At 29.9% G+C, this 21,951-nt stretch overlaps 1 protein-coding gene across 1 annotated transcript; it reads left to right on the top strand.

Moving 5' to 3' along the window:
• Window positions 1-5,056: 5,056 nt before the first annotated feature.
• On the top strand, window positions 5,057-18,644 carry LOC113374854 (leucine-rich repeat-containing protein 70-like). Its single transcript, XM_026614818.1, is given in 8 exon segments — window positions 5,057-5,240; window positions 5,243-5,371; window positions 7,294-7,341; window positions 7,344-7,515; window positions 11,618-11,907; window positions 15,261-15,441; window positions 15,851-15,990; window positions 18,364-18,644. Coding segments are annotated over 8 exon segments (1,425 nt in total).
• The last annotated feature ends 3,307 nt before the right edge of the window (window positions 18,645-21,951 follow it).

Here is a 21,951-nt window from a genome sequence, read left to right as displayed (position 1 = left end):
GATTTGTATTGATGGGAGACGTGCTGATTAGTTTTTGGCAAAGGCAATTACGAAAAATGGTAATTGAGTTTCGATATTTCTTCTCTGAAACAGCTACGCAGCGCGATTGCTTTGCAAAAAGTTGAAAAGCTTTTTATAAATGTAATATTTAGTACGGGATGTTTCAATAATTTGTCTTAAGCACAATGCCATGAGTCACTAGTTTAAATTTTTTTTCGACGCTATAAGCTTGAAAGTGCACAATTCGTCATTTTAAGAGGGCTCGAGAACTGAAGTAAATATTTTTCTTAAACTTCCTGCTTGTTTACGGATCTTTATATTAGCCAAATTGCCAAATTTAACAACTTATTAACCAATTTGATAATTTACGTTCGGAGAGGGAGGCAAGGCAAAATAATAAATTTTAATAATTGGTTATTTCAACCCAAATTTTGCATTGCAATCGTATTATGTTTTGTTAATTATATTTCTTGAAATATAAAAATGTTGGTAAAAAAATTTGATTATATTGTATAGAAAATTCACTATCCAAATTTTGCCGCCCCCAAAAATTTGCCGCCCTGGGCAGTAGCCCCGATTGCCCCTACTGTAAATCCAGCACTGAATGTATTACTTTACTTTCAAGTCATAACGGCCTATAATGTTCGCACTTTGTATGACAATGTTATTTCTGGTTGAAAACCCTAGCAAATGTCATAAATATTAATATTGGTTTTCTATGTCAAGAAAACGTTATAGAATTAGGTAATCTTATTAGACCTAAATACTTTTTAAACCTAAAACCTAAACTCCCAAAACCTTTACGTTATAGACCTAAAAGTTACGCGGACCTGAAAGTTAGGGGAAAGTCCCGTAACGCCGGACGGCACCTAAAGTCGGACACTCTATTTAACACGTTTTATTTAAGCGAGTATAAATCTTTTTAATTCAAAATACAAGTGAAAGGGGCGAGGGGGGCACACAGGTGCAAGATCACGCGCCAAGACTTCTTGAGACGCACACGGCCACGGCGGGAACAACCCTTTGTTGTTTTAGGCGCAAAAACCCGGCGTCACCTAAATATTAATGGAAGTAATTCTAGTGTATTTATGCATTTATATTTTAGTGGCATTCAAAAATAAAAGTAGTACTTGATTGTTATCCGTAAAATGGTAGAATATTATTAGATATTTTAAACAATTTTAGTAGGTTCCACCAAATGAACGAAATTGTCTGTCCCTTAGCACCGGACACTAAGTTGTCACTTAGCGCCGGAAGTAAACGTATTGATATTTCTTGTGAGAATTGACGTAATTTATTCTAATTATTTAATTTTGTTCTTTATGAGTGCTAACGGTCACTACATACCCTCATTTTTGCATTTTATAGTCAAAGAATGAAAATCTTATGATGAATGCTCCAGCTTAGAGCACCAGTGTGGCCCAGCAAAAAGGGTGGATAATTAGTGATTTTTTTTGCAATATCTAAGAATATTCTTCAAACACAAATGTGCAGACATTCCAGAGTGTGGAGATGGCTACATATGTGTTCAATGCTGGTTATTTTGAAATGTCCGGTACTAGGTGCAACTTTGTAAAATCATATTTTTCGTTGCCAAAGCTTGATTGATAGTATTAATTATTGATTCGCAAAGATTGCGTTTTTGTTAATTTAGTTTGATTACTAACTTTGTTATCTAACATAAGTCATAATTTAATAAACATTTCGTAAAATATTTTTTTATTTAACAACCTTATAGGTGTCCGGCGCTCGGGGACTTCCCCCTACACAAAATTTATAGAAAATCGAATTCATATGTTCTTGAAGATTGGTACTTTTTCGATTATATCGTTATATGGTAAAATCTTTAAGAGAAATTGTATGTTTTGATCAGAATGGAAATTAGGTTTTTCATAAGTTGGAAATAAGAAAATTATAGAAGAAAAAGTTTGTTTTTAAACTGAACATGTTTAGTAGATACACTCAAATATCAGGCAACAAGATAAGAAGATAAGTGACTTTTGATTTAAACTTTCTCAATGGGAAATTTTGAGAAGAACTAAGAAAGTCGACGATATCTATCACTATCTGCCTCGTTCTGTGAAGGTTGATAATATAAGGGTTTGATATATTGTTTTACCCTTTTACCGAATCTTTCACAATACTGGGTCGTCCGCGGATTGTACCTATCTTTATCGGACTATTTAATCATGATTTACTATGAATATCTTGCGTAATTTACCTTACTTGAATTTTTATCTATTTTGACTTTTGTTTTCTTTTATTTTATTGTTAACAAATTTTTTTTATTATTATTAACAAATCCAGTTAATTTGTAATCAACTTTATTTTGCCATATACTTGTCAGCATTTCCTGTTTAATGTAATAATATATACAGACTGCAGAATAAAATTAAATAAGAAAAAAAAACTAGTTAATAAAAGCATTTTCTAGCTTTGTAGTTTCATGGTTAGTTAAACCAAGATTTTGGAACAGATAACTTATTTTATATTTGCTGGTAGACTACTGTTCACAAAGATGTCCGGAAAGTCTTTTCCTAAAGCCTCGGATCTCGTTAAAAAATTTATAACTCGCTAGAAAGCGCTTTCCGTTCTAGGCTGATTAAAATTTTATTAAAATGTATAAGTCAACGAAAAGTAGTAGTGTAAGGCGGTACACAGGTTAAATTTGACTAAATAAACTAAATCACAACAAATAATACGTATCAAACAAACAACTATCTAACAATGTTCAGTAATATACCCAATTAATACCTAATAATAGAAATACGTTTTTTATCCATTTTTATAAAATTTGTCATTTCTTTTCACCCTATAAGGCCAGAGGACGCAAACAGATCCAATATCTTATTTATAATTTTGAAGAAATAATAGCTAATTTATCCCGCAGGCCGACGCAATTAACAAAACTGTGCAAGTTCTAAATTTTTGACCTGTAATATAAAATTGATCTATCATAAAAGTACGGTTTGCTTAATTATTATCGATTAATTTTAATTTGTATATCTTTGTATACAATTATTGTAGCCAAATATAAAATGTACGAGTATTACAGGAGAGAGACACTATATTTTTATTTGTATTGTATAATATTAATTGTAGTTTACATCAATTTATGATAAAAATTTATATTTTTACTCAGAAGAATTACTCAGAAATGAGTTAATTTTATTCAAAATTAGTAAAGAATAAATTATCGTTTTTTCCTCGTTACTACTTGACTCGGTAGACGTTACTTCGACCAACTTTGTTTGATGCTCTACAAAATATTTACACATCCAATACTCTACCATCTAATATATATATATATATATATATATATATATATATATATATATATAAATATACAGGTAATCCCCGCACAACACGGTACTTCTATAACACGAACTCACTCTAATACGGTTTAAGAATTGAGACCAATTCCCTCATAATAACATGGTACTTTTTAGGCACGGGTTCGCTATAACACGGTTTGAGAATTAAGCAAAACCCTAATAAAATAAGAAATATAGTAAAACCTATGAAAATCAAACTCTATCTAATCTAAAATTAGTAAAATCGCTCAATAAACGAAATAAAACTAGTGCAAAAGAAAACTTTTTTGATATTTTTTCTTCGAGCGTGTACGTTTTATCAAAAAAAAAAATCTAGTATTATCCGAACAATTTTATAAAATATTTTATATATTTCAAACAAAGATTCTTTAAATATAACGAGCATAACAGATTAATAAAGATAACTTTGCACGCGTTGAATATATAAAAATCATTTTGCTAAAAGCAAGTATATATTGTTTTGCAAAAAATAGTGCATGGATCTGGAGGTAGTACTGAACTCTGCTCAGAGAATGAAGATATCTTGCAAAAAAGGATCGAGTTAAAAAGCACTTATTAGTAGCACATCTTTCAAAAATTAATTAGTATAGCAATTCGAATTATAAGATCATGATATAACATGTTTTTTTTTTGAATTCTTGGACCGTAACCTCTCTTTTTGTACTAGTTTTTTATATCGTATAAGGGGGCGTCCATTAATCACGTGAGGTTTTCAGGAGGAGGGGGGGTTTGACAAAAAATCACGAAATATCATGTGGGGGAGGGGGGGTATAGCAAGATATCACGTGTATTTATTTTTTTACCATTTTTTATAAAAAAGTTCAAACATTTAAAAAAAATCAAAAATTTTACAGTTTTTTCACATAACTAAAAATACACGTGATGTTTTGTGGGGGAGGGGGGGATAATTTTGAATATCACCAAATATCACCAAGAAGGAGGGGGGTCTAAAAATCCTTAAAAACTCGCTCACGTGATTAATGGACGCTCCCTAACACGGATTCGCATAACACGCTAGTTTTTTTGGAGCATAATTACCGTGTTGTACGGGGGTTACACACACACACACACACATATATATATATATATATATATATATATATGATTTAGTAGTTAATTTTGATGTTGAAATATATGAGTGAGTTCTTGAGGGCGATACATCAAACAAGAAAAAAGGCAAGATTTATAAAATAATCTTTAATTCCAAACGTTTCGACATCAATTTAATGTCATCATCAGTGGATATTACGTTCGTAGGTTACATCTAGAGAAGTGTACACAACACTAGAGATTGGCACTAACATTTATACAACTAACTTGTCAACACCATGCATTTTTTATAATTTTTTGTATGATGTAAACAGAAAAATGATAGTTTTATTTGAACAAAAATGTAAGTAGAATTATGTAATTTCTGCCACGACTTCTGTACTTTGCGCGTTCCGAGGCTTGTGTCACACTTGTATATATATATATATATATATATATATATATATATATATATATATATATATATAATACACCTTACATTCGCTAACTTTGGCATAATGTGAAATTGAATATTTCCAGTAAATGGCGTAACAGATTTCCTGTCCTGGCTAAGGACGTTGGTTGATAGCACGCAAACTCGTTGTAATTGTCGATATATATTAAAATGAGTGTCGCAGTGGGCAATGGCTGCGCACGTCTCCTTGTCGACAATAATAGCATTATCGTGTACAATGTTTGCGTTCGCCGTCACGTCCATCGAGGCGCAGGCAGTGCAGCAGTGCCCGCCTCACGGTAATATTGCTCCATGCTCCTGCCATGTCAAAAAGAATGGTCTTGACTTGCTGTGCGAGTTCACGGACATGCAACACATCAGCGTTGCTATGGATGCCCTCAAAGGGAAATCTTCAATTATCTTCTTTTAAAACTGAGGCATAACATTCTACCAAAACTGCAAGGTTTCGTGTTTCTGGGACTGGATATACGCCATCTAACGATACATAACAGCAGTCTGGCTGTTGTTGAAGAATCGTCGCTTAGCTCAATAGGTAATTATTACATTTTTATAATTAGATTATAATTATTATTAATATTTAACATATAATATTCACTAATCGTTCGCAAGCTTTTAAGTTTAACCCTTTCGCTACAAGAGTGCTTTCCGCAGGAGTGGTACTGCACGAGCCTGCAAGCTGCTCGAGTATTTTTTATACAATTTTATACAATTACACAGGCCAACAAAGAAAATAGTGCAAACGCTTTTAATGCTGTTTTTAAGTATATTTGGGGCGCTGATTTCAAAAATGACATTGGTTTTTTCTATGAGCTTTAGTTTTCAAGATATGATAGGGTAGAGCGGGGCTAGTTGAGCATAGGGGCAAGTTGAGCAATCGAAATATCTTGAAAACTATTCACCGTTCGTTTAGGCATTATATGGCGAAAAGATAGAGGTTTGGGAGAAATAAACATCCCGCGATCGCTAGTGGCCGCTGGACAAATGAGTGAGGCTCACGGGCGTTTTGTTTATTTTGAGACCAAGTTTTCGTCTGGTTTAGTCAAATGTTATTTATTTTAATCAGGTAAATGTTATTCTTCCATATAATTATAGTACATTTAATATGCACAGATATTTTGGGTATAACTCTCACGTTTTTTTTTATAAACTCACATTTATTTTGAAGTTCCGAGTTGGGGTTAGTTGAGCATGGCTGCTAAACTGGTTCTGTCACTAAGACCATTACCATTAACTTCCAGAAATTAATTATTATTTTTAAGATTTAAGCTAAGTCTATGAGTAATAATATAAAAAATAATGATTTATGCAAAAATACTGAATATAATGGTAGAATAATTCCTAAGATACGATATTGTTTTGTTGATTCTACTTTTGGTTAATTATTCAAAGAAAATTACTATAAGTTTTGTTTCACTGTCAATAAAGACTATAAATATAGAACTGGTTATCAAAAACTTATTTTATTTCATCACTAGTCGACATTGAACCTATGATTTCATTATACCTTCTTCAACTTGCCCTACCCCCTATGGGGTACATTAAGCATACTTGACTTTTTGCATTTAAACAGCCGTAGCTTTTAAATTTTACTTATTATCAAAAAATAGTATTAACACTTTTGTTAAGCGATAAACAACAAATCTATTGAGCCGTATAGCAATTTATTGAGACTTTTCATTGAGGAGCTATATCCGTTTAAGTAAAAATATGATATATAAGGAATGAAAGTACAAAATAGTAATACAATTCAAAATTTTATTTTAATGAGATATGCCTACTCGTACATACAAACTTACAAGACCCATTCGGCCTTAGTTGGGACCTTAGTTGACACTGTGAAAAGTTCTTTTCCGTGACGACCTACAATGGACCTGGTTTCGGCAACTTCTTTCCAAGTTCCAAACTAGAGCTGATACAAAAAAATGGTTTGCAGATTTGAAATCAGCGCAAAAAATACTATAAGAATCAGCTCTAAAATTTGATGCACCAAACAAAAAAAAATTTGTTGTAGGCCTGTGTTACCAATACAAATGAATTCAAAAATTAACAAATATAGTTCTAAAAAACTAACAATTACAAATAACAAATTTGAATTCTCTATAATTTAACGCAGAGTATAAATATTGAAGCATTGGTCGGCACGCTGGAGGTAATCTATAGACGACACTCGTTCACAAAGATCGTAGCGAAAGGGTTGATTTTTTAGGAATTTTATATTGTTTCTATAGATATTAAGCACTCATTCTCGACTCATATTTGTCAAAGTTATAATAATTTGTTTGATTGCAATATAATATGTGAAAATTATAAAAGAGTAATTAAGAGTTGGTATAAAAAATATTAGAGAAATTGTGAAAAAAATAACAAGTAAAAAGAAATAATAGCAAGATAACATATTAAAAAACTAATAAATTAGAATAAATGAATAAAAAAATTATTTTTTTTGCTTTGTAGGAAAGGCTTTGACCCAATTAAGTGTGTCGCAAAATGGGTTGCAAAGTGTTCTTCTCCAGCGTTAAAAAATCTGAATCACCTTTTGATTCTTAATATGAATCATAACAAAATAAGTTCTTTACACGCAAAAGCATTCGAAGGTTTGGATACCCTGGAAATACTTACTCTTTATGAAAATAAAATTTCCAACATCGAACCAGATGCATTTAAAGGACTTGAGAAGTAAGTGATTATTAACATATGTCTCTATCTATGTACATATAAGCACGTCGTAAAAAATAGATAATAGATAATAGATAAGCCTGACCAAATAAAGAAGCTAAATTAGATAAGAAACTAGTTGGTTTGGTATTTAGCCTTGAGGCAAGTTACATGAACTTCCCAAAATGTGTAAATAATCGACTTAAATGTGTAAATAATATACTTCATTAATCCTACTTTAAAAAAAAACGATAATAATTTTAGTAAACTTTGACGAATTTTTAAAATTAAACTACTTGTTGTAAGGCCGTAATATTACAGTAAGTTCTATAAGACCATGATGTATATCGCCAAAAAAAGTTCCATGAAAAACGGCTTAATTTTTTTTTTAACAGTTAATTACAAGAAAACGGCTCGGTAGATTTTCACCTAAAGTTAATCAGCATCATTCCCAACTAATATCTTTCGAACAGTTTTTGATATTTTAAAATCGGTTCGGTAGGATGAGCTTAAATGTCGACGAAAATTTAACACTTTTTTTCAACAGTTAATTACAAGAAAACGGCTCGGTAGATTTTCACCTAAAATTAATCAGCATCATTCCCAACTAATATCTTTCGAACAGTTTTTGATATTTTAAAATCGGTTCGGTAGGATGAGCTTAAATATCGACGAAAATTTAACACTTTTTTTCAACAGTTAATTACAAGAAAATGGCTCGCTAGATTTTCACCTAAAATTAATCAGTACCATTCCCAACTAATATCTTTCGAACAGTTTTTGATATTTTAAAATCGGTTCGATAGGATGAGCTTAAATGTCGACGAAAATTTAACACTTTTTTTCAACAGTTAATTACAAGAAAACGGCTCGGTAGATTTTCACCTAAAATTAATCAGCATCATTCCCAACTAATATCTTTCGAACAGTTTTTGATTTTTCAAAATCGGTTCGGTAGGATGAGCTTAAATGTCGACGAAAATTTAACACTTTTTTTCAACAGTTAATTACAAGAAAACGGCTCGGTAGATTTTCACCTAAAATTAATCAGCATCATTCCCAACTAATATCTTTCGAACAGTTTTTGATATTTCAAAATCGGTTCGGTAGGATGAGCTTAAATGTCGACGAAAATTTAACACTTTTTTTCAACAGTTAATTACAAGAAAACGGCTCGGTAGATTTTCACCTAAAATTAATCAGTATCATTCCCAACTAATATCTTTCGAACAGTTTTTGATTTTTTAAAATCGGTTCGGTAGGATGAGCTTAAATGTCGACGAAAATTTAACACTTTTTTTCAACAGTTAATTACAAGAAAACGGCTCGGTAGATTTTCACCTAAAATTAATCAGCATCATTCCCAACTAATATCTTTCGAACAGTTTTTGATATTTTAAAATCGGTTCGGTAGGATGAGCTTAAATGTCTACGAAAATTTAACACCTTTTTTCAACAGTTAATTACAAGAAAACGGCTCGGTAGATTTTCACCTAAAATTAATCAGTATCATTCCCAACTAATATCTTTCGAACAGTTTTTAATTTTCTAAAATCGGTTCGGTAGGATGAGCTTAAATATGTACGAAAAGTTTTTTCGAATTACAAAGAAACGGCTTGTCAGATCGTTGCACAAGACTGACAAACGATAGTCCTCACCGAAATACATCAAATGGCTTTTAAATTTCTAAAATCGGTTCAGGCGTTTTTGAGAAAACGTCGATCAAAAGTCTAATTTTGACAAATGCCAAAAGACCATACTGATTTTGCAAACTTTGACGAATTTTTAAAGCTGAACCAGTTGTCGTAGCGCCGTAATATTTTAGTATGATCTAGAAGACTATGGTATCTATCGTCAAAAAAATAATCATAAAAATCGTCGAAATTTTTTTTTTAAAAACTTTATTACAAGAAAACGGCCCGGCCGATCTCTACCAAAAACTAATCAGCACGAATCCCAACCAATATCTTTCGAACGGTTTTTGAATTTTCAAAATCGATTCAGAATTGCGGGCTAAAACGTAGACGAAAAATTTTTCACTTTTCTGCCATTTATAAAGAAACGGCTTGGCCGATCGTCGCACAAAACTGACAAACAATAGTTCTCGTCGAGATACATCGAATGGCTTTTAAATTTTTGAAATCGACCCAGCCGTTTTCGAGAAAACGTCGATTTACGGCAAAAAATCTGTTGGTGCACACGCACACACACACATACACACACACACACACATACTTTTTCCAAATTTGGTCTCATTCGATTCAGAATGGCTTGAAACGTCGAGAAAACATAAAATTAGCGAATCGGATTTTTTGATGAAAACATAAACTTCTCCTTCGGGAAGTTAAAAAGGGTTTAATGCCTTAATGATTGACACGCCTTGATCTGCATCGAGACTATATAACTATTATTTTTAACTAAATAATTATAATTGTTAATAAATTGAAACAGATAAAAAATATTATTTCCGGTAATTAAAATACATGCTAATAATAATTGAAATACATGCATTATTTTCATTTTGGTTTGTATTATTTTTTGTGTGTGCTTTCTTGGTTTGGCATCTACAATTTTTAATTTTTTATGACAGTAAAAAACTTTATTGTTCAATTCAGATTATTTTAGATTTTTTTAAGGATAAGGCATGGTTAGTATCGAAACTTTTTAAATAATATTTTTAATACGCGAAGAATTTTGTATTGAATAGAATGGAATGAATATTAAGATTAAGAAGTAAATATGAGCACACTACACCCATTGTCAGTTTTTGCCCAAATTTTATTTCATAAGTTTACAGATGTTTCGAGACCGTGAATTGAATTGAAATTAAATTATGCTTAATTACGGATAAACTATCAGCTTTCTGTTACGAGGCTTGACACTATACTCAATATTAAATGTATACTTATATATATATATATATATATATATAATATGTATTACAGTATTTATTGAACGCCAGTAATTACTTTTTCGATAGCTTTTTAATTATGCATACATGAATAGAGAATTTGAAATGTTATCGATAGACGAAATAATAGTATACACGAAAAGCACGCACGCACTTCAGCATTTGGCTTCAATTTTCTAAATCTTTTTGATATTATTATTAACATGAATTATATATACTGGTATGCTGAAAATAAGACGTTATTCACTTTTACCCGATACCGAATACCCCGCTTCGTATCGTATAGCTATTTAATTTTTAATACACATTTTTTAAACGAGGGGAAATCCGGGAATAAATAATTAGAATAAATAATAGAGTAAATAATTTTTTCCCTTTCATTACGAGAGTGTTTTCCACAGGAGTGGCATTACTATACGAGCGAGCAAGGGTTATCCATTAATCACGTGAGGCTTTAAATGGCCTGAACGAGTTTGACTAAAAATCACGAACATTTACAAGGGGGGTGTGGGTTGGAGTAAGATATCATGCGTTTATATATTTTCCAAAAAAAAAATACGATTTTTTGTAAGTACTTACTAAAAATACACGGGATGTTGGGTAGGAAAAGCGGGAGGTAATTTTAAATATCATCACCCATCACCAAGGGGTGTTAAAAATGCTTGTAAAAGGATCACGTGATTAATGGACGGCCCCTCACACAAAGTATTTTAAAACTTTATATTTGTTATCAATAAGAATGTATTTATTAAACGTTACTATACTTTTAAAGAACTAAAAATTGCAATAGCAAAATGGAATTTTCAATAATTTAAATCATAGAGATAAATCTTGAAACAAAAGTCGACATATTGCATGTCGTTTATAGATGACGTTGTTCACATAGGCCAAGGAGATGTTGCCTATAAGCGACGCTCGTAGAAAAAGGGTTAAAAACATTTTTACCGTTAAAATGTTTTTAACTCTTAGATGGAAATACAAAAAATGCAATATTCTTAGTATCTTTTGTCTTGTATTGTGTATTATTGTATTTGGCTCAGATAACATTATCTTGAGTACTTATATGGCCGAATAAGTTGTAATTCATCGATTAAACATTGAATGGTAGACTAGATCATATCAAAGTTTAATTTTTGTAATAGTTTAAATTAGGTATATTATAAGATTCTTTTATTCTGGAAGAGTTCAATTAAGGAGTTGTTTGATTTATAGAAAACTCAAGCGGCTAAATTTGGGCGGTAACGATCTTGTGGCAGTGCCACAACGATCCCTTGCCATTTTGGAAATGTTGAAAAAACTAGAAATACAAGAAAATCGCATATCTTCAATATCAGAAGGCGATTTTGAAGGACTTCGTAGTCTAGACTCTCTTGGTTTGGCTCACAATCATCTCAAAGAAGTTCCACCAAGGGTATTTTCTCATTTGACCTTGCTAAATTCGCTGGAACTGGATGGTAACTCTATCACATATATAGATCCTGATGCATTTGCAGGACTGGAAGGTAAGTTTTAAATATTATATTTTTTTTATTTAAACAAAATTATTAAGATTTATTTCGAATTAAAATTTACAATATTTATGAAATGTGAATACATATGGCATATTGCAAAAATTTCTCTGGAGATGTGGATATTTCATATTAAATTATTATTATATGATGAATAGAAATATAATGGCTAAATTCGATTTCTATGTATTACTAAGCAATGTTTAGTAAGCATCATGATGTAAAACAACAATCCGCATATTATGAATATATGGTATATACACTGTAATATATGGGCTTAGCAAAGGGAGGCTACAGGCCTTCTTTTTACTCGATAGACGATGATTTTTATTTTACTTAAAATTTGTCGATAACTCTTATGTATGTATATATCGTGTATAATTCGCAAATATCGTATTATAATTAGGTTTTTATTTTTTGCTCGATTTTTTTATTATAAAAGTATCAAGTTTTTTACCATTTTACAATCTTCAAAGTCGACCGATTCTAAAAACTTTAAATTCATAGTTCCAAACGAAAGTTCTTAATACTTGAAAAATTGGGGCAATTGTGTTAACATTTTTACTGATGTCCTAGGAGTGTTATTTACGGTTACGGTTCCAAAGTTTGAATGAAAAAAATTAATAAAAAATAACTGCAATAACCGAAAAATGGTCATAATTTCACCAAAGCTCTAGGTTGCACTTAAAAGCTCATAGTTTCCAAACAACATGAATTACTTTTTTTCTAATTCACAAGTTCACCCTGTATATATACAATATAAACACCGTACTACGTTGTTCTGCCATGTACATTACATACATACATTTTTTTAATAAAGTTATTTTTAAACTAGCTGTAAGTGGAATTCTGTCTTAAGGTAATTAAGGCATCGTGCCCTAAGGCAAATTGCTGGAACTTCTCGTACCTAAAATTATTATTTTTTTTAAAAACGATTAACATTTTTGAAAAAAATTTTCTTCGAAAAAATAAGATTTTTGAGAAACTATAAACTGGACAAAAAATTACTTTTTTTGAAAAAACGAATTAAAAAGAAATTTTTTTTTTGAAAAAAACAAATGTTTTTTTTATTTTGACATATTTTGGAAGATCTGAACTTTTTTTCAAAGCAATCGCACTGCTTTAACTGCATAGAGACAAAATATAAAGCGCGTAAGCGCCGCGTCGCTGTCTAACGGATAAACATTGGTACGGGAGCCATAGGAATGTAAACAAAATTTATACTTATTGTTAAAATTTCTATAAAATATCTGATAATTTGATGTGCATATGTCTAATGATCATTTTTGACCGCCAAATGGCATTTTTTTTTTACTTTTTTCGTTAGATCTCCGAAACCGCTAGACGTGCCCTTATGAAAATTTAATCAATTCTTCATCTTGTCAATACAAGTAAAATGTTTTTTGAATTATTAAAATTGGACGCTCCGTTCTCTTAAAAACTGAGGTACCGTTTTTGGCACTTTTTGCCCCATTTCTTCGGAACGGCTAGACCTGCCTCCGCCAAAAACTAATCAGCACGTTTCCTTATCAATACGAATCGAATGTTTTTTGAATTATTCAAATTGCTTCATCCGTGTTCCCGAAATCGTCAACGAAAATTTGTATCCGCACACACATACATACACGCACACACATACACATACATCCATTTTTTCTAAGGTATGCCAAAATATTCAGAAACCTCTGAAACGTAAAAATATATAAAAATTATTCTATTCTAAAATTGTCTTATATCGGGGTATTTATTTATTTTATTCATAAGCGAGACATAATCAATAATTATAAATATTAAATATAGGTATATATAATGTAATAATAAGTTTATGTATATTAGTTAGGTTTAAAGATGGTGCAATAGTGTTTTTATTAATTAAGAATACCAAATTTTGAAAGTATATTTCACTGATGTAATGCCCGATTTTTAAACCTAACTAAACCTATCAACATCAAATTCAAGATAATCCAAAAATATAAGTATATATACAATTCTAAGTTTTAAATAAACAATATACATATCAGAATGTGTTCTGCCTGAAAGCATTGCAATAATTATAAAATTCAGCATGGGAATTAATAATATCCTCCGGCCGGCGCTTGCGCTGTTGCGTATCATTGATTTTTTCAAAATAGGCATTATAATGCAATGTGAGTGCATTCCACATCGCCCTCTTGATAATCCACGGTCATCGCAATTTATGTGCTAATCCACTGACACATAAATTACGATATATGGGCTTCCCAATGGAAAAGTAAATGAAAAACTGTGTAATTAGGTAGAGTTCTAGATTCATGGGGATTGTGGAGATTTTGTGTAAACTGTTGCTCGATCTTGATTATGCCACGCGTTTTATTAATATACGTTTTGCAATCATTATTTATTTATTAACTAAACTTGAATTTATTTATTTGATTAACGGTCTTTTATTAAAAATTAACTGTAAATTAAATATTCTATGAATTTCTTACTTTTAGGTTGGGCACTGATTTACTACAAATTGCAATATATAGCCTTTAATGATTTAACTTTTTTTTCAAAAACTTATGTTAGCCCACTTTTTGTTATTTTCAAAATTAAATCTACAGCACATGGTAGAAACTTTCGATTCTTAGTTCGAGTTACCATCTGATATAATTATAGATTATATAGAGTAAAGAGGGGCTTAAAGGTCTACCACCGATATTTAAAAAACAAGTAAAGCTAATTTTTCAATAATTAATTTGAAAGCAAAGGAAAAAAGATGTATAACCAGACATTACCATTATTCTTACGACGTTGCAATCAGGAGATAAACCGCAATGTTTAAAAATCCATAACAAAAGTACTTTCTTTCGTTGTTAGTTTTTTTGGTTGTGAGCACTGTTGTTTAGTTTACGAAACGTTAATGTATTGTTATTTGTAAGTAAGATTAAACAGTTTTTTTATATAGCCTCTATAAAATCTTACACACAAGTGGGTGGCGTAAAAAGGACCAACGGAACATTTTTTCTATCTACCAACTATCATCTTTTTTTCTCTACTTTCAAACATTGTTGTTGAAATATTCTTAACTTTACTAGTTTTTGAGATATCGATGGTAAACCTTTTTTACCGCATACCTTTAAGCCCCACTCGACCCTATACGGTGTAATCTTTGCATTAGTTAAATATTATTTCGTAAAATCCCTTTAAAATTAAAACTAAAATTTGCCAGCAGTTTGTATGATCAGCATTACTAAAATTATCGATCTTAAGACTGCTGAATTGCATTGACATACAAAATTATTGTTCTAATATAATTTTTATGTCATATATTTCCTTAATTTATAGCACTTATTATTACTAAAAATGCTTTTTTACTTTTACAGAAAATCTTCAGTACCTACGTTTAGGAGATAATAATTTACATAGCATTCCATCAGAAGCCTTGCGACCACTTCATAGATTAAGGCACTTGGACCTGAGATCAAATAATATATCAGTTATATTAGAAGACGCCTTCACTGGATATGGGGACTCCATAACGTTTCTCAATCTCCAAAAAAATGAGTTAGTAGTTTAATTGTACTTATATTTTATTTATGATAATTTTGTTGCTGAAATTTATCCATTCTAAGGAAAACAAATATGAATTATCTAACATACGTTAAATATTTAAAACCGTGGGAAATATTGCTTTGCATGTAATTTTTTTTATATATTTGAATGAAAATAAGATTAAATAACAATACAACATAAAATCGCATTTGAATATGTTTCGTTTATATTAATACGAAGTTCATTTGCTTATTATTATTACTTACGGGATTTGTATATCATGATACTTTTATTTATTTATTTTACTTATTTTTCAACTTTTTTATGAAATTTCAAGCTTCTGCTATGCATGTAGAACCACAGTAATACCATAAAAAAGAATTAAGTACTCCATTAATTACAAATTTTTCATCTCTTTTAGTATAAAGACATTGCCAGCTATGGGATTTGAAAATTTAAATTCTTTAGAAACATTGAATCTTCAAAATAATAAACTAACGCATATACCTGAAGAAATAATGGAGCCTATAGTTGATACTCTAAGAGTAGTGGATATAATGGGTAAATACAAACACATTCATATGATTATATATATATATATATATATATACGAGGTCTGTTCAAAAAGTACCCGAAATTTTCGTTTTTTCAAAAAAATATTTATTTATTCGTCTACATTAATGTGGTCCCCTTCAAAGTAGTCCCCCCCAGATATAATACACTTATGCCAGCGTTTTTTCCAATTTTCGAAGCACCCTTGATATTCACTTTTTGATATGTCCTTGAGCACTCTCAGCGATTTTCTTCAATCGAGGAAAACCGCCGTCCTTTCATGGGTCTCTTCAACTTTGGGAATAGGAAAAAGTCACACGGAGCCATATCTGGTGAATTTTTGCACTTTGCAACACTTTATTTCATTTTTTACGCAAAATTTAATACAAATTCTTTGACTTTTCAATTCTTCCATTGTAAAAATCGCCGAGCTCAGAAAAACACGTCGAACCTTAGCGACTACCACAGACAAAGTAAACAGTGAATATAGCTGAAAATTTCATCATACTTTAGGGGCATGTATACCAACACAATAAAAAAAAAATTTTGACAATCAGACACTCCAGATCCGCGAAATTTAATTATTAGTAATTCCGGGTACTTTTTGAACACACCTCGTATATATATATATTTACATATATTACGAATTTAAAAAAAAAACTAAATAAATAGTGATTTCTTTGGTAATCTATCTGCTTTTTATGACAATGAGTTATTTTTGAAACGGGTAGTTTCAACGAATTGACTTTCGGCACAAGGGGGCGTCCATTAATCACATGAGCAATTTTTAAGGATTTTTGGACTCCTCCTTGGTGATACTTGGTGATATTCAAAATTACCCCCCTTCCTCACCAAGCATCACGGGTATTTTTAGTTACGTGATAAAACTGTTAAATTTTTTATTTTTTTTTTTGAAAATGTTTGAATTTTTTAAAAAAAAATCAGTTAACAAATAAATATAAGTGATATCTTACTATGCCCCTCCCTCCCCCACGTGATATTTTGTGATTTTTTGTCAGAACCCCCCTCTCCTTAAAAACCTCACGTGATTAATGGACGCCCCTCATTCTCCAAACCAAGATTGTTTGGTACCAATTTGTCCTAGGAATGGTATTCACGGTTACTGTCTAAAGTTTGAATGAACAAAAATAATAAAAATTATTATAATAACCGAAAAATGGTCATAATTTCACCAAAGCTCTTGATTTCACTTAAAAGCTCATAATTTCCAAAAAAATGTGAGATAATTTTTTTTTCCTAAATTATTTCAAGGACAGTATAATAAGGTCAATACTATCACCCCGTTTCGTCTTGACGTTAAGTTCAGGGATACAAATTTTAGGCGTCCTTACTTGCAGTTTCTATTTTGTTAATATTTTTAAATTAAGTTTATTAATTAAATTCGAAATTTAATTAAAAGCTCTGGGTTGAATTTAAAAGCTCTGGGTTGAATTTAAAAGCTCTTAATTTTCTAACCGCGCGAGGTAAAATTTTTTTTTATGATATTTCAATACTGACAGCATTTTGTCAAACGTTTCGACTTGACGTTGAATTTTTGGACATCAGTGTATGTAAACACCGGGTTTGAGGGGGAAACTTTAGGGGCTTAAAATAAATCGATTTTTTTTGCTAAAATGTTTTCCAAAACCAGCCTAGAATATATTCCTAAAATTTCAGAAACAAATTCAAATAATTTGGGAATTAGAGAAGAAATAGTGAGCAAGCATGTATACAAGCGGAATGAAAACTTCGATGCGCGATTTCTCGGTTTCGAATTTTTTCGATTCTTTCTAATTGGCGGGAAAGATAGGAAAAAAGCTAAACAACATATCGAAACGAGACAGAATTTATTGTATTCATGATTAAATTGCATTTTATTTGAACCTAAAAAAAAACTTAAAAAAAAAGTCATAATTAACCCACTTTTTAAACAATCTAAAGTGAAATTTTATATAAAAAAACTTTTTTTTTTGAAGTTGTGAAAAATTGTTGATTTTAGATTTTTTCTAGATGTTTTAGGTTCAACTAGAATTTATACTATTGAAAATATATATATCTTTTGATTTTTTTTGTTTCAAAAGTTTTTTCAAAATTGTGACCCGCATCTTTCCCGCCAAATGATACCTGCACGCTTGTGGCGCATCGGCAAAATGCTTGTACCCGGCTTATTATTACATATATTTTATTGAAAGGAATTGAGAAGAATGTTGAAATTTATGACAATAAAATCTAATAGTTTCGTTTCGATTAAATATGAGTTTCTTTCTCTAAAAATTTCTCAAAAAAAAAACGATTTTTTGAAGCCTCTAAAACAGACTCCCCCCTTAAAAATCATGACTTAATTAATTAATAGAGTGGTGAAATATTGATATTTAATTTTAGATAATCCGTTAATATGTGATTGTGAGATACGCTGGTATAGAGATTGGTTACGAAATCTGAAAGACAAAGATGATGAAATGATGCAGAAAAAACGCACAATATGCACAATGGAAAACGAGCACAGGGAGTACGCTGTGCAGAGCGTGCCCTTCGAGAAAATGAACTGCATCTGGAAGAACATGGGTCGCAGTTCATCCGCAATCAGGCAGGAAGCCCACATCAGGATCACCTTCGCTAGCCTCCTGACAACTTCATTATGGTTAATCAAACTTTCGGTCTGATATATTTAATTTAATTCTCCTTAGCATGTGTACGTTCATGGTACACGGTCTTTTTAACTCATTTTAAATTTTCTTAATTATATTTATAGCTAAATAGGTTGCTTATTTTTGTGATCGATTGAGCGATTTTTCCACTCGTTATTAGATCTGTGATGAATCTTGAGCCCTTGTGATGAAAAATTCAAAATGAAGCACTGTGCCATTCGGATATAATACCTATTAGGCTTTCTGTATTATGGGCTTGATATACATCTTGGATTTAATCAGGTATTAGTATTTTGCGCGGATTAACACTACTATACCATAATTACGAAATTGGACGGCGGCATATGTGTGAAGGTAACTATTGCTATTGCATAGTAATAATTTTTGTTTTATGATCATAATTAATTTATTCTTCTATTTAAATCTTTGAATATTCAGAATAATTTTAGTGGCAAATAGAGCCTATATAATGAACTTTTTTTTACTCTCAATCATAGTACTCTCATTTTGTCACAACTTACTTAAACACTGTTCAATTATTGATCATTTTGACTTTTGTCTTCGATTATTTCTAACCTAAATAACAATATATAGTATTCAAAGCAATATAAAGAAAATCACCAATTAATCATTTATTATATAAATATTTTCGATTCGTTGAAATAATTGTAAATAAATGAATGTATGAAAACTGATTTTACTGACACACGCCCGCCTTTTATCTGCACCAACTTCGAACAAATAGATTTTTTCTTGTGAATATTTTTACCAAAAAAAATTGTTGATAATAATGTAAATTTGATATTAGTAAGTGTCCACTGTTGCATTTTCGTTCTTTTATGTTTTAAATTAGTATTACACTTTGGAATTTAAGAATTTTAATCTCATAATTACATTAAGAATTTCAATCTCGTACTTTAAATTGAAATCTGATTTTTATTATTCTTATCAGAAAGCAATTTGAAAATATCCATGAACAAATTAGAAAATGTCGTTGCATAACCTAAGCACTGGTTTTTGTATGCTTTGTTAAAAATTGTCAAAATATACTGAAAACGATAATTTTGCGCATCTAAATAGCAATGATAATTGATCGACGTATATAAATACATATTTTCAAACAAATTTTATATATTTTATGGTTTGGTTAACTTTCTTTAATTTTTACATACTCTGGCAGTGTGTGGTTAATGACGATGTACGGTGGTTTGAATATTTTAACCAAATCATAAGTTAAAATGATTTTATATGATAATATCGTCGATGAGAATGCTCGTACGTGATTATCTAACTATGAATAATTATTAAATATTTTTTGAATAACACAATTATTCGTTCATTTTAAGTTTTGTATTGTTTTCAATATAATCCATACTACTTGATTTTTAAGATATTAAAATAATTTCAGTTTTATTCTTCTTACGAGCAAACACATAAACATTCCATATAAATTTTTAGCTTAATTGATATCTCACGTTGTGTAAATAAACATGCTGATAAATATCTTGGTTACATCATATAATGTACGGTGATGTTAGCTTATTGTTAGTTAATGTGTAACTAAAAATAATTTTGAAATTATTTTTGATAATCAATTATATGATGAAGCATAATTTGTACAAATTCAAATAATTCATTAAAAAGATATTGTATATAATAAGATATTTAGCGATTCATCACATTTGTTTATATCATTATAACTATAAAGATCAGCATTTAAAAAATATCATTAACGTTGTTAGGCTAGCCATCGAATGATGCCATTATCATCAAACTTAATTATTACGAATTGACAAAAATATGTTTTAAATTTTATTAAAAGTATTTAATTTGACTTACATTAAGTATCTATCTGTCCATTTGTTCTTGTCTTCAAGTGTCAGTGAAGTACCGAACAAATCTGACGGATTAATCTAATATTTATATATATGCATATTTATATAAATACATTTATATACATGTACATATATATCTATATGTATAAATCGAAACATATCAAAACATATCAAACTAATACGTTGATTATTATCAATACATATCAATAGTTATACAAGAAATTTATTATGCGATATCAGAATGCGTGCGCCTTATAATATAATTTTATTTTCGATTTATTCGTAAAATCACTTTTAAAATGATATAAATGTATTTTAGGTCGTGAAAAATCATATTTTGAACTAAATTCGAAAATGATTATAAAATATTTTTATATTTAGATCAGATTTAGACGACATTTCAGCAGCTATGTTACATGAAATATCGCTGTTAAAAGAAAAAAATACATGGTTAATTAAAGTGTTTTAGATGTGTACATTTCACTGCCGTAAATTAATGAAAGAAATAACAAAATTGAATTATTATTTGTAGAATAATCTTTGATATATCCTACACTAATGTCAATATTGTACTTTTCATATTACCGTAAATTATTTATGAATAATATATATATATATATACATATATATATATATATATATATATATATACATAAACCACTTTTAAAACAGTTTAAAATTCATAATATCTAATTTGCTAAAATATTTAAAAATATCATAACAGCGAAACTGTTTGCACTCGAGAATAGATATACATACAATACAATAAGTTGAAACTTGTAAAACTTCTTGATCTTTTCAATTTATATTTTATAAAAAAGTGCACTTAATTCTTTACTTAATTTGCTGATAATGTGAATAATATGTTTAATCAACATTACTTTTAACAAAACTTGATGTAGTTTCATATTATAACATTTTCATATAATATGAACAATTATACGTAAAGAATGAGGGAACCCAATTTTTTCTTCTCCATAATCCTCTCCGAAATCTTTATTAAAACATTTTTGTTTATTGTTTGTAAACTCGAAGAGTAATTTAATAATATTATTCACTTCATGTTATTAGCAATTGCAAAGCTGCTTATCAATAATACTTGATTTATTTTGCTTCTATTCTGAGTGTATGTTCTATGAAATTAAAAAGGTCTTAAAAAGTAGATATTGATTACCTTTCCGTTGTGATATTTAACAACTCTAAATTTCAAAATTTTAATTTTATAATAAACCCAGTAAAATCGAAAATCGTAATCGGCAGTCCTTGCAAAACTACGAAAATATGGAATATTAAATATCAATTTTAAGATTGTTCGACTTCTGCTAATATTTTTAATTATGATTTTTCTGCATAATTTCTGATTTTAATTTAGTGTGCTTGTTTAAACGTGTAGACATTAATAAGTTATGGCATGGATAATAATCGCTTTTTATCAAGCCGAGTCTATATCAATGTATTTATCAATAAGTGAATAAAATTTTTCTATT

This window comes from Ctenocephalides felis, unplaced genomic scaffold (assembly GCF_003426905.1).
Source record: "Ctenocephalides felis isolate EL2017-DRISC unplaced genomic scaffold, ASM342690v1 CF-g0.4_SCAFFOLD_01886, whole genome shotgun sequence".
Taxonomy (NCBI): domain Eukaryota; kingdom Metazoa; phylum Arthropoda; class Insecta; order Siphonaptera; family Pulicidae; genus Ctenocephalides; species Ctenocephalides felis.
The sequence above is the reverse complement of the archived record's forward strand: the minus strand, read 5'-3'. Positions and strand labels throughout refer to the sequence as shown.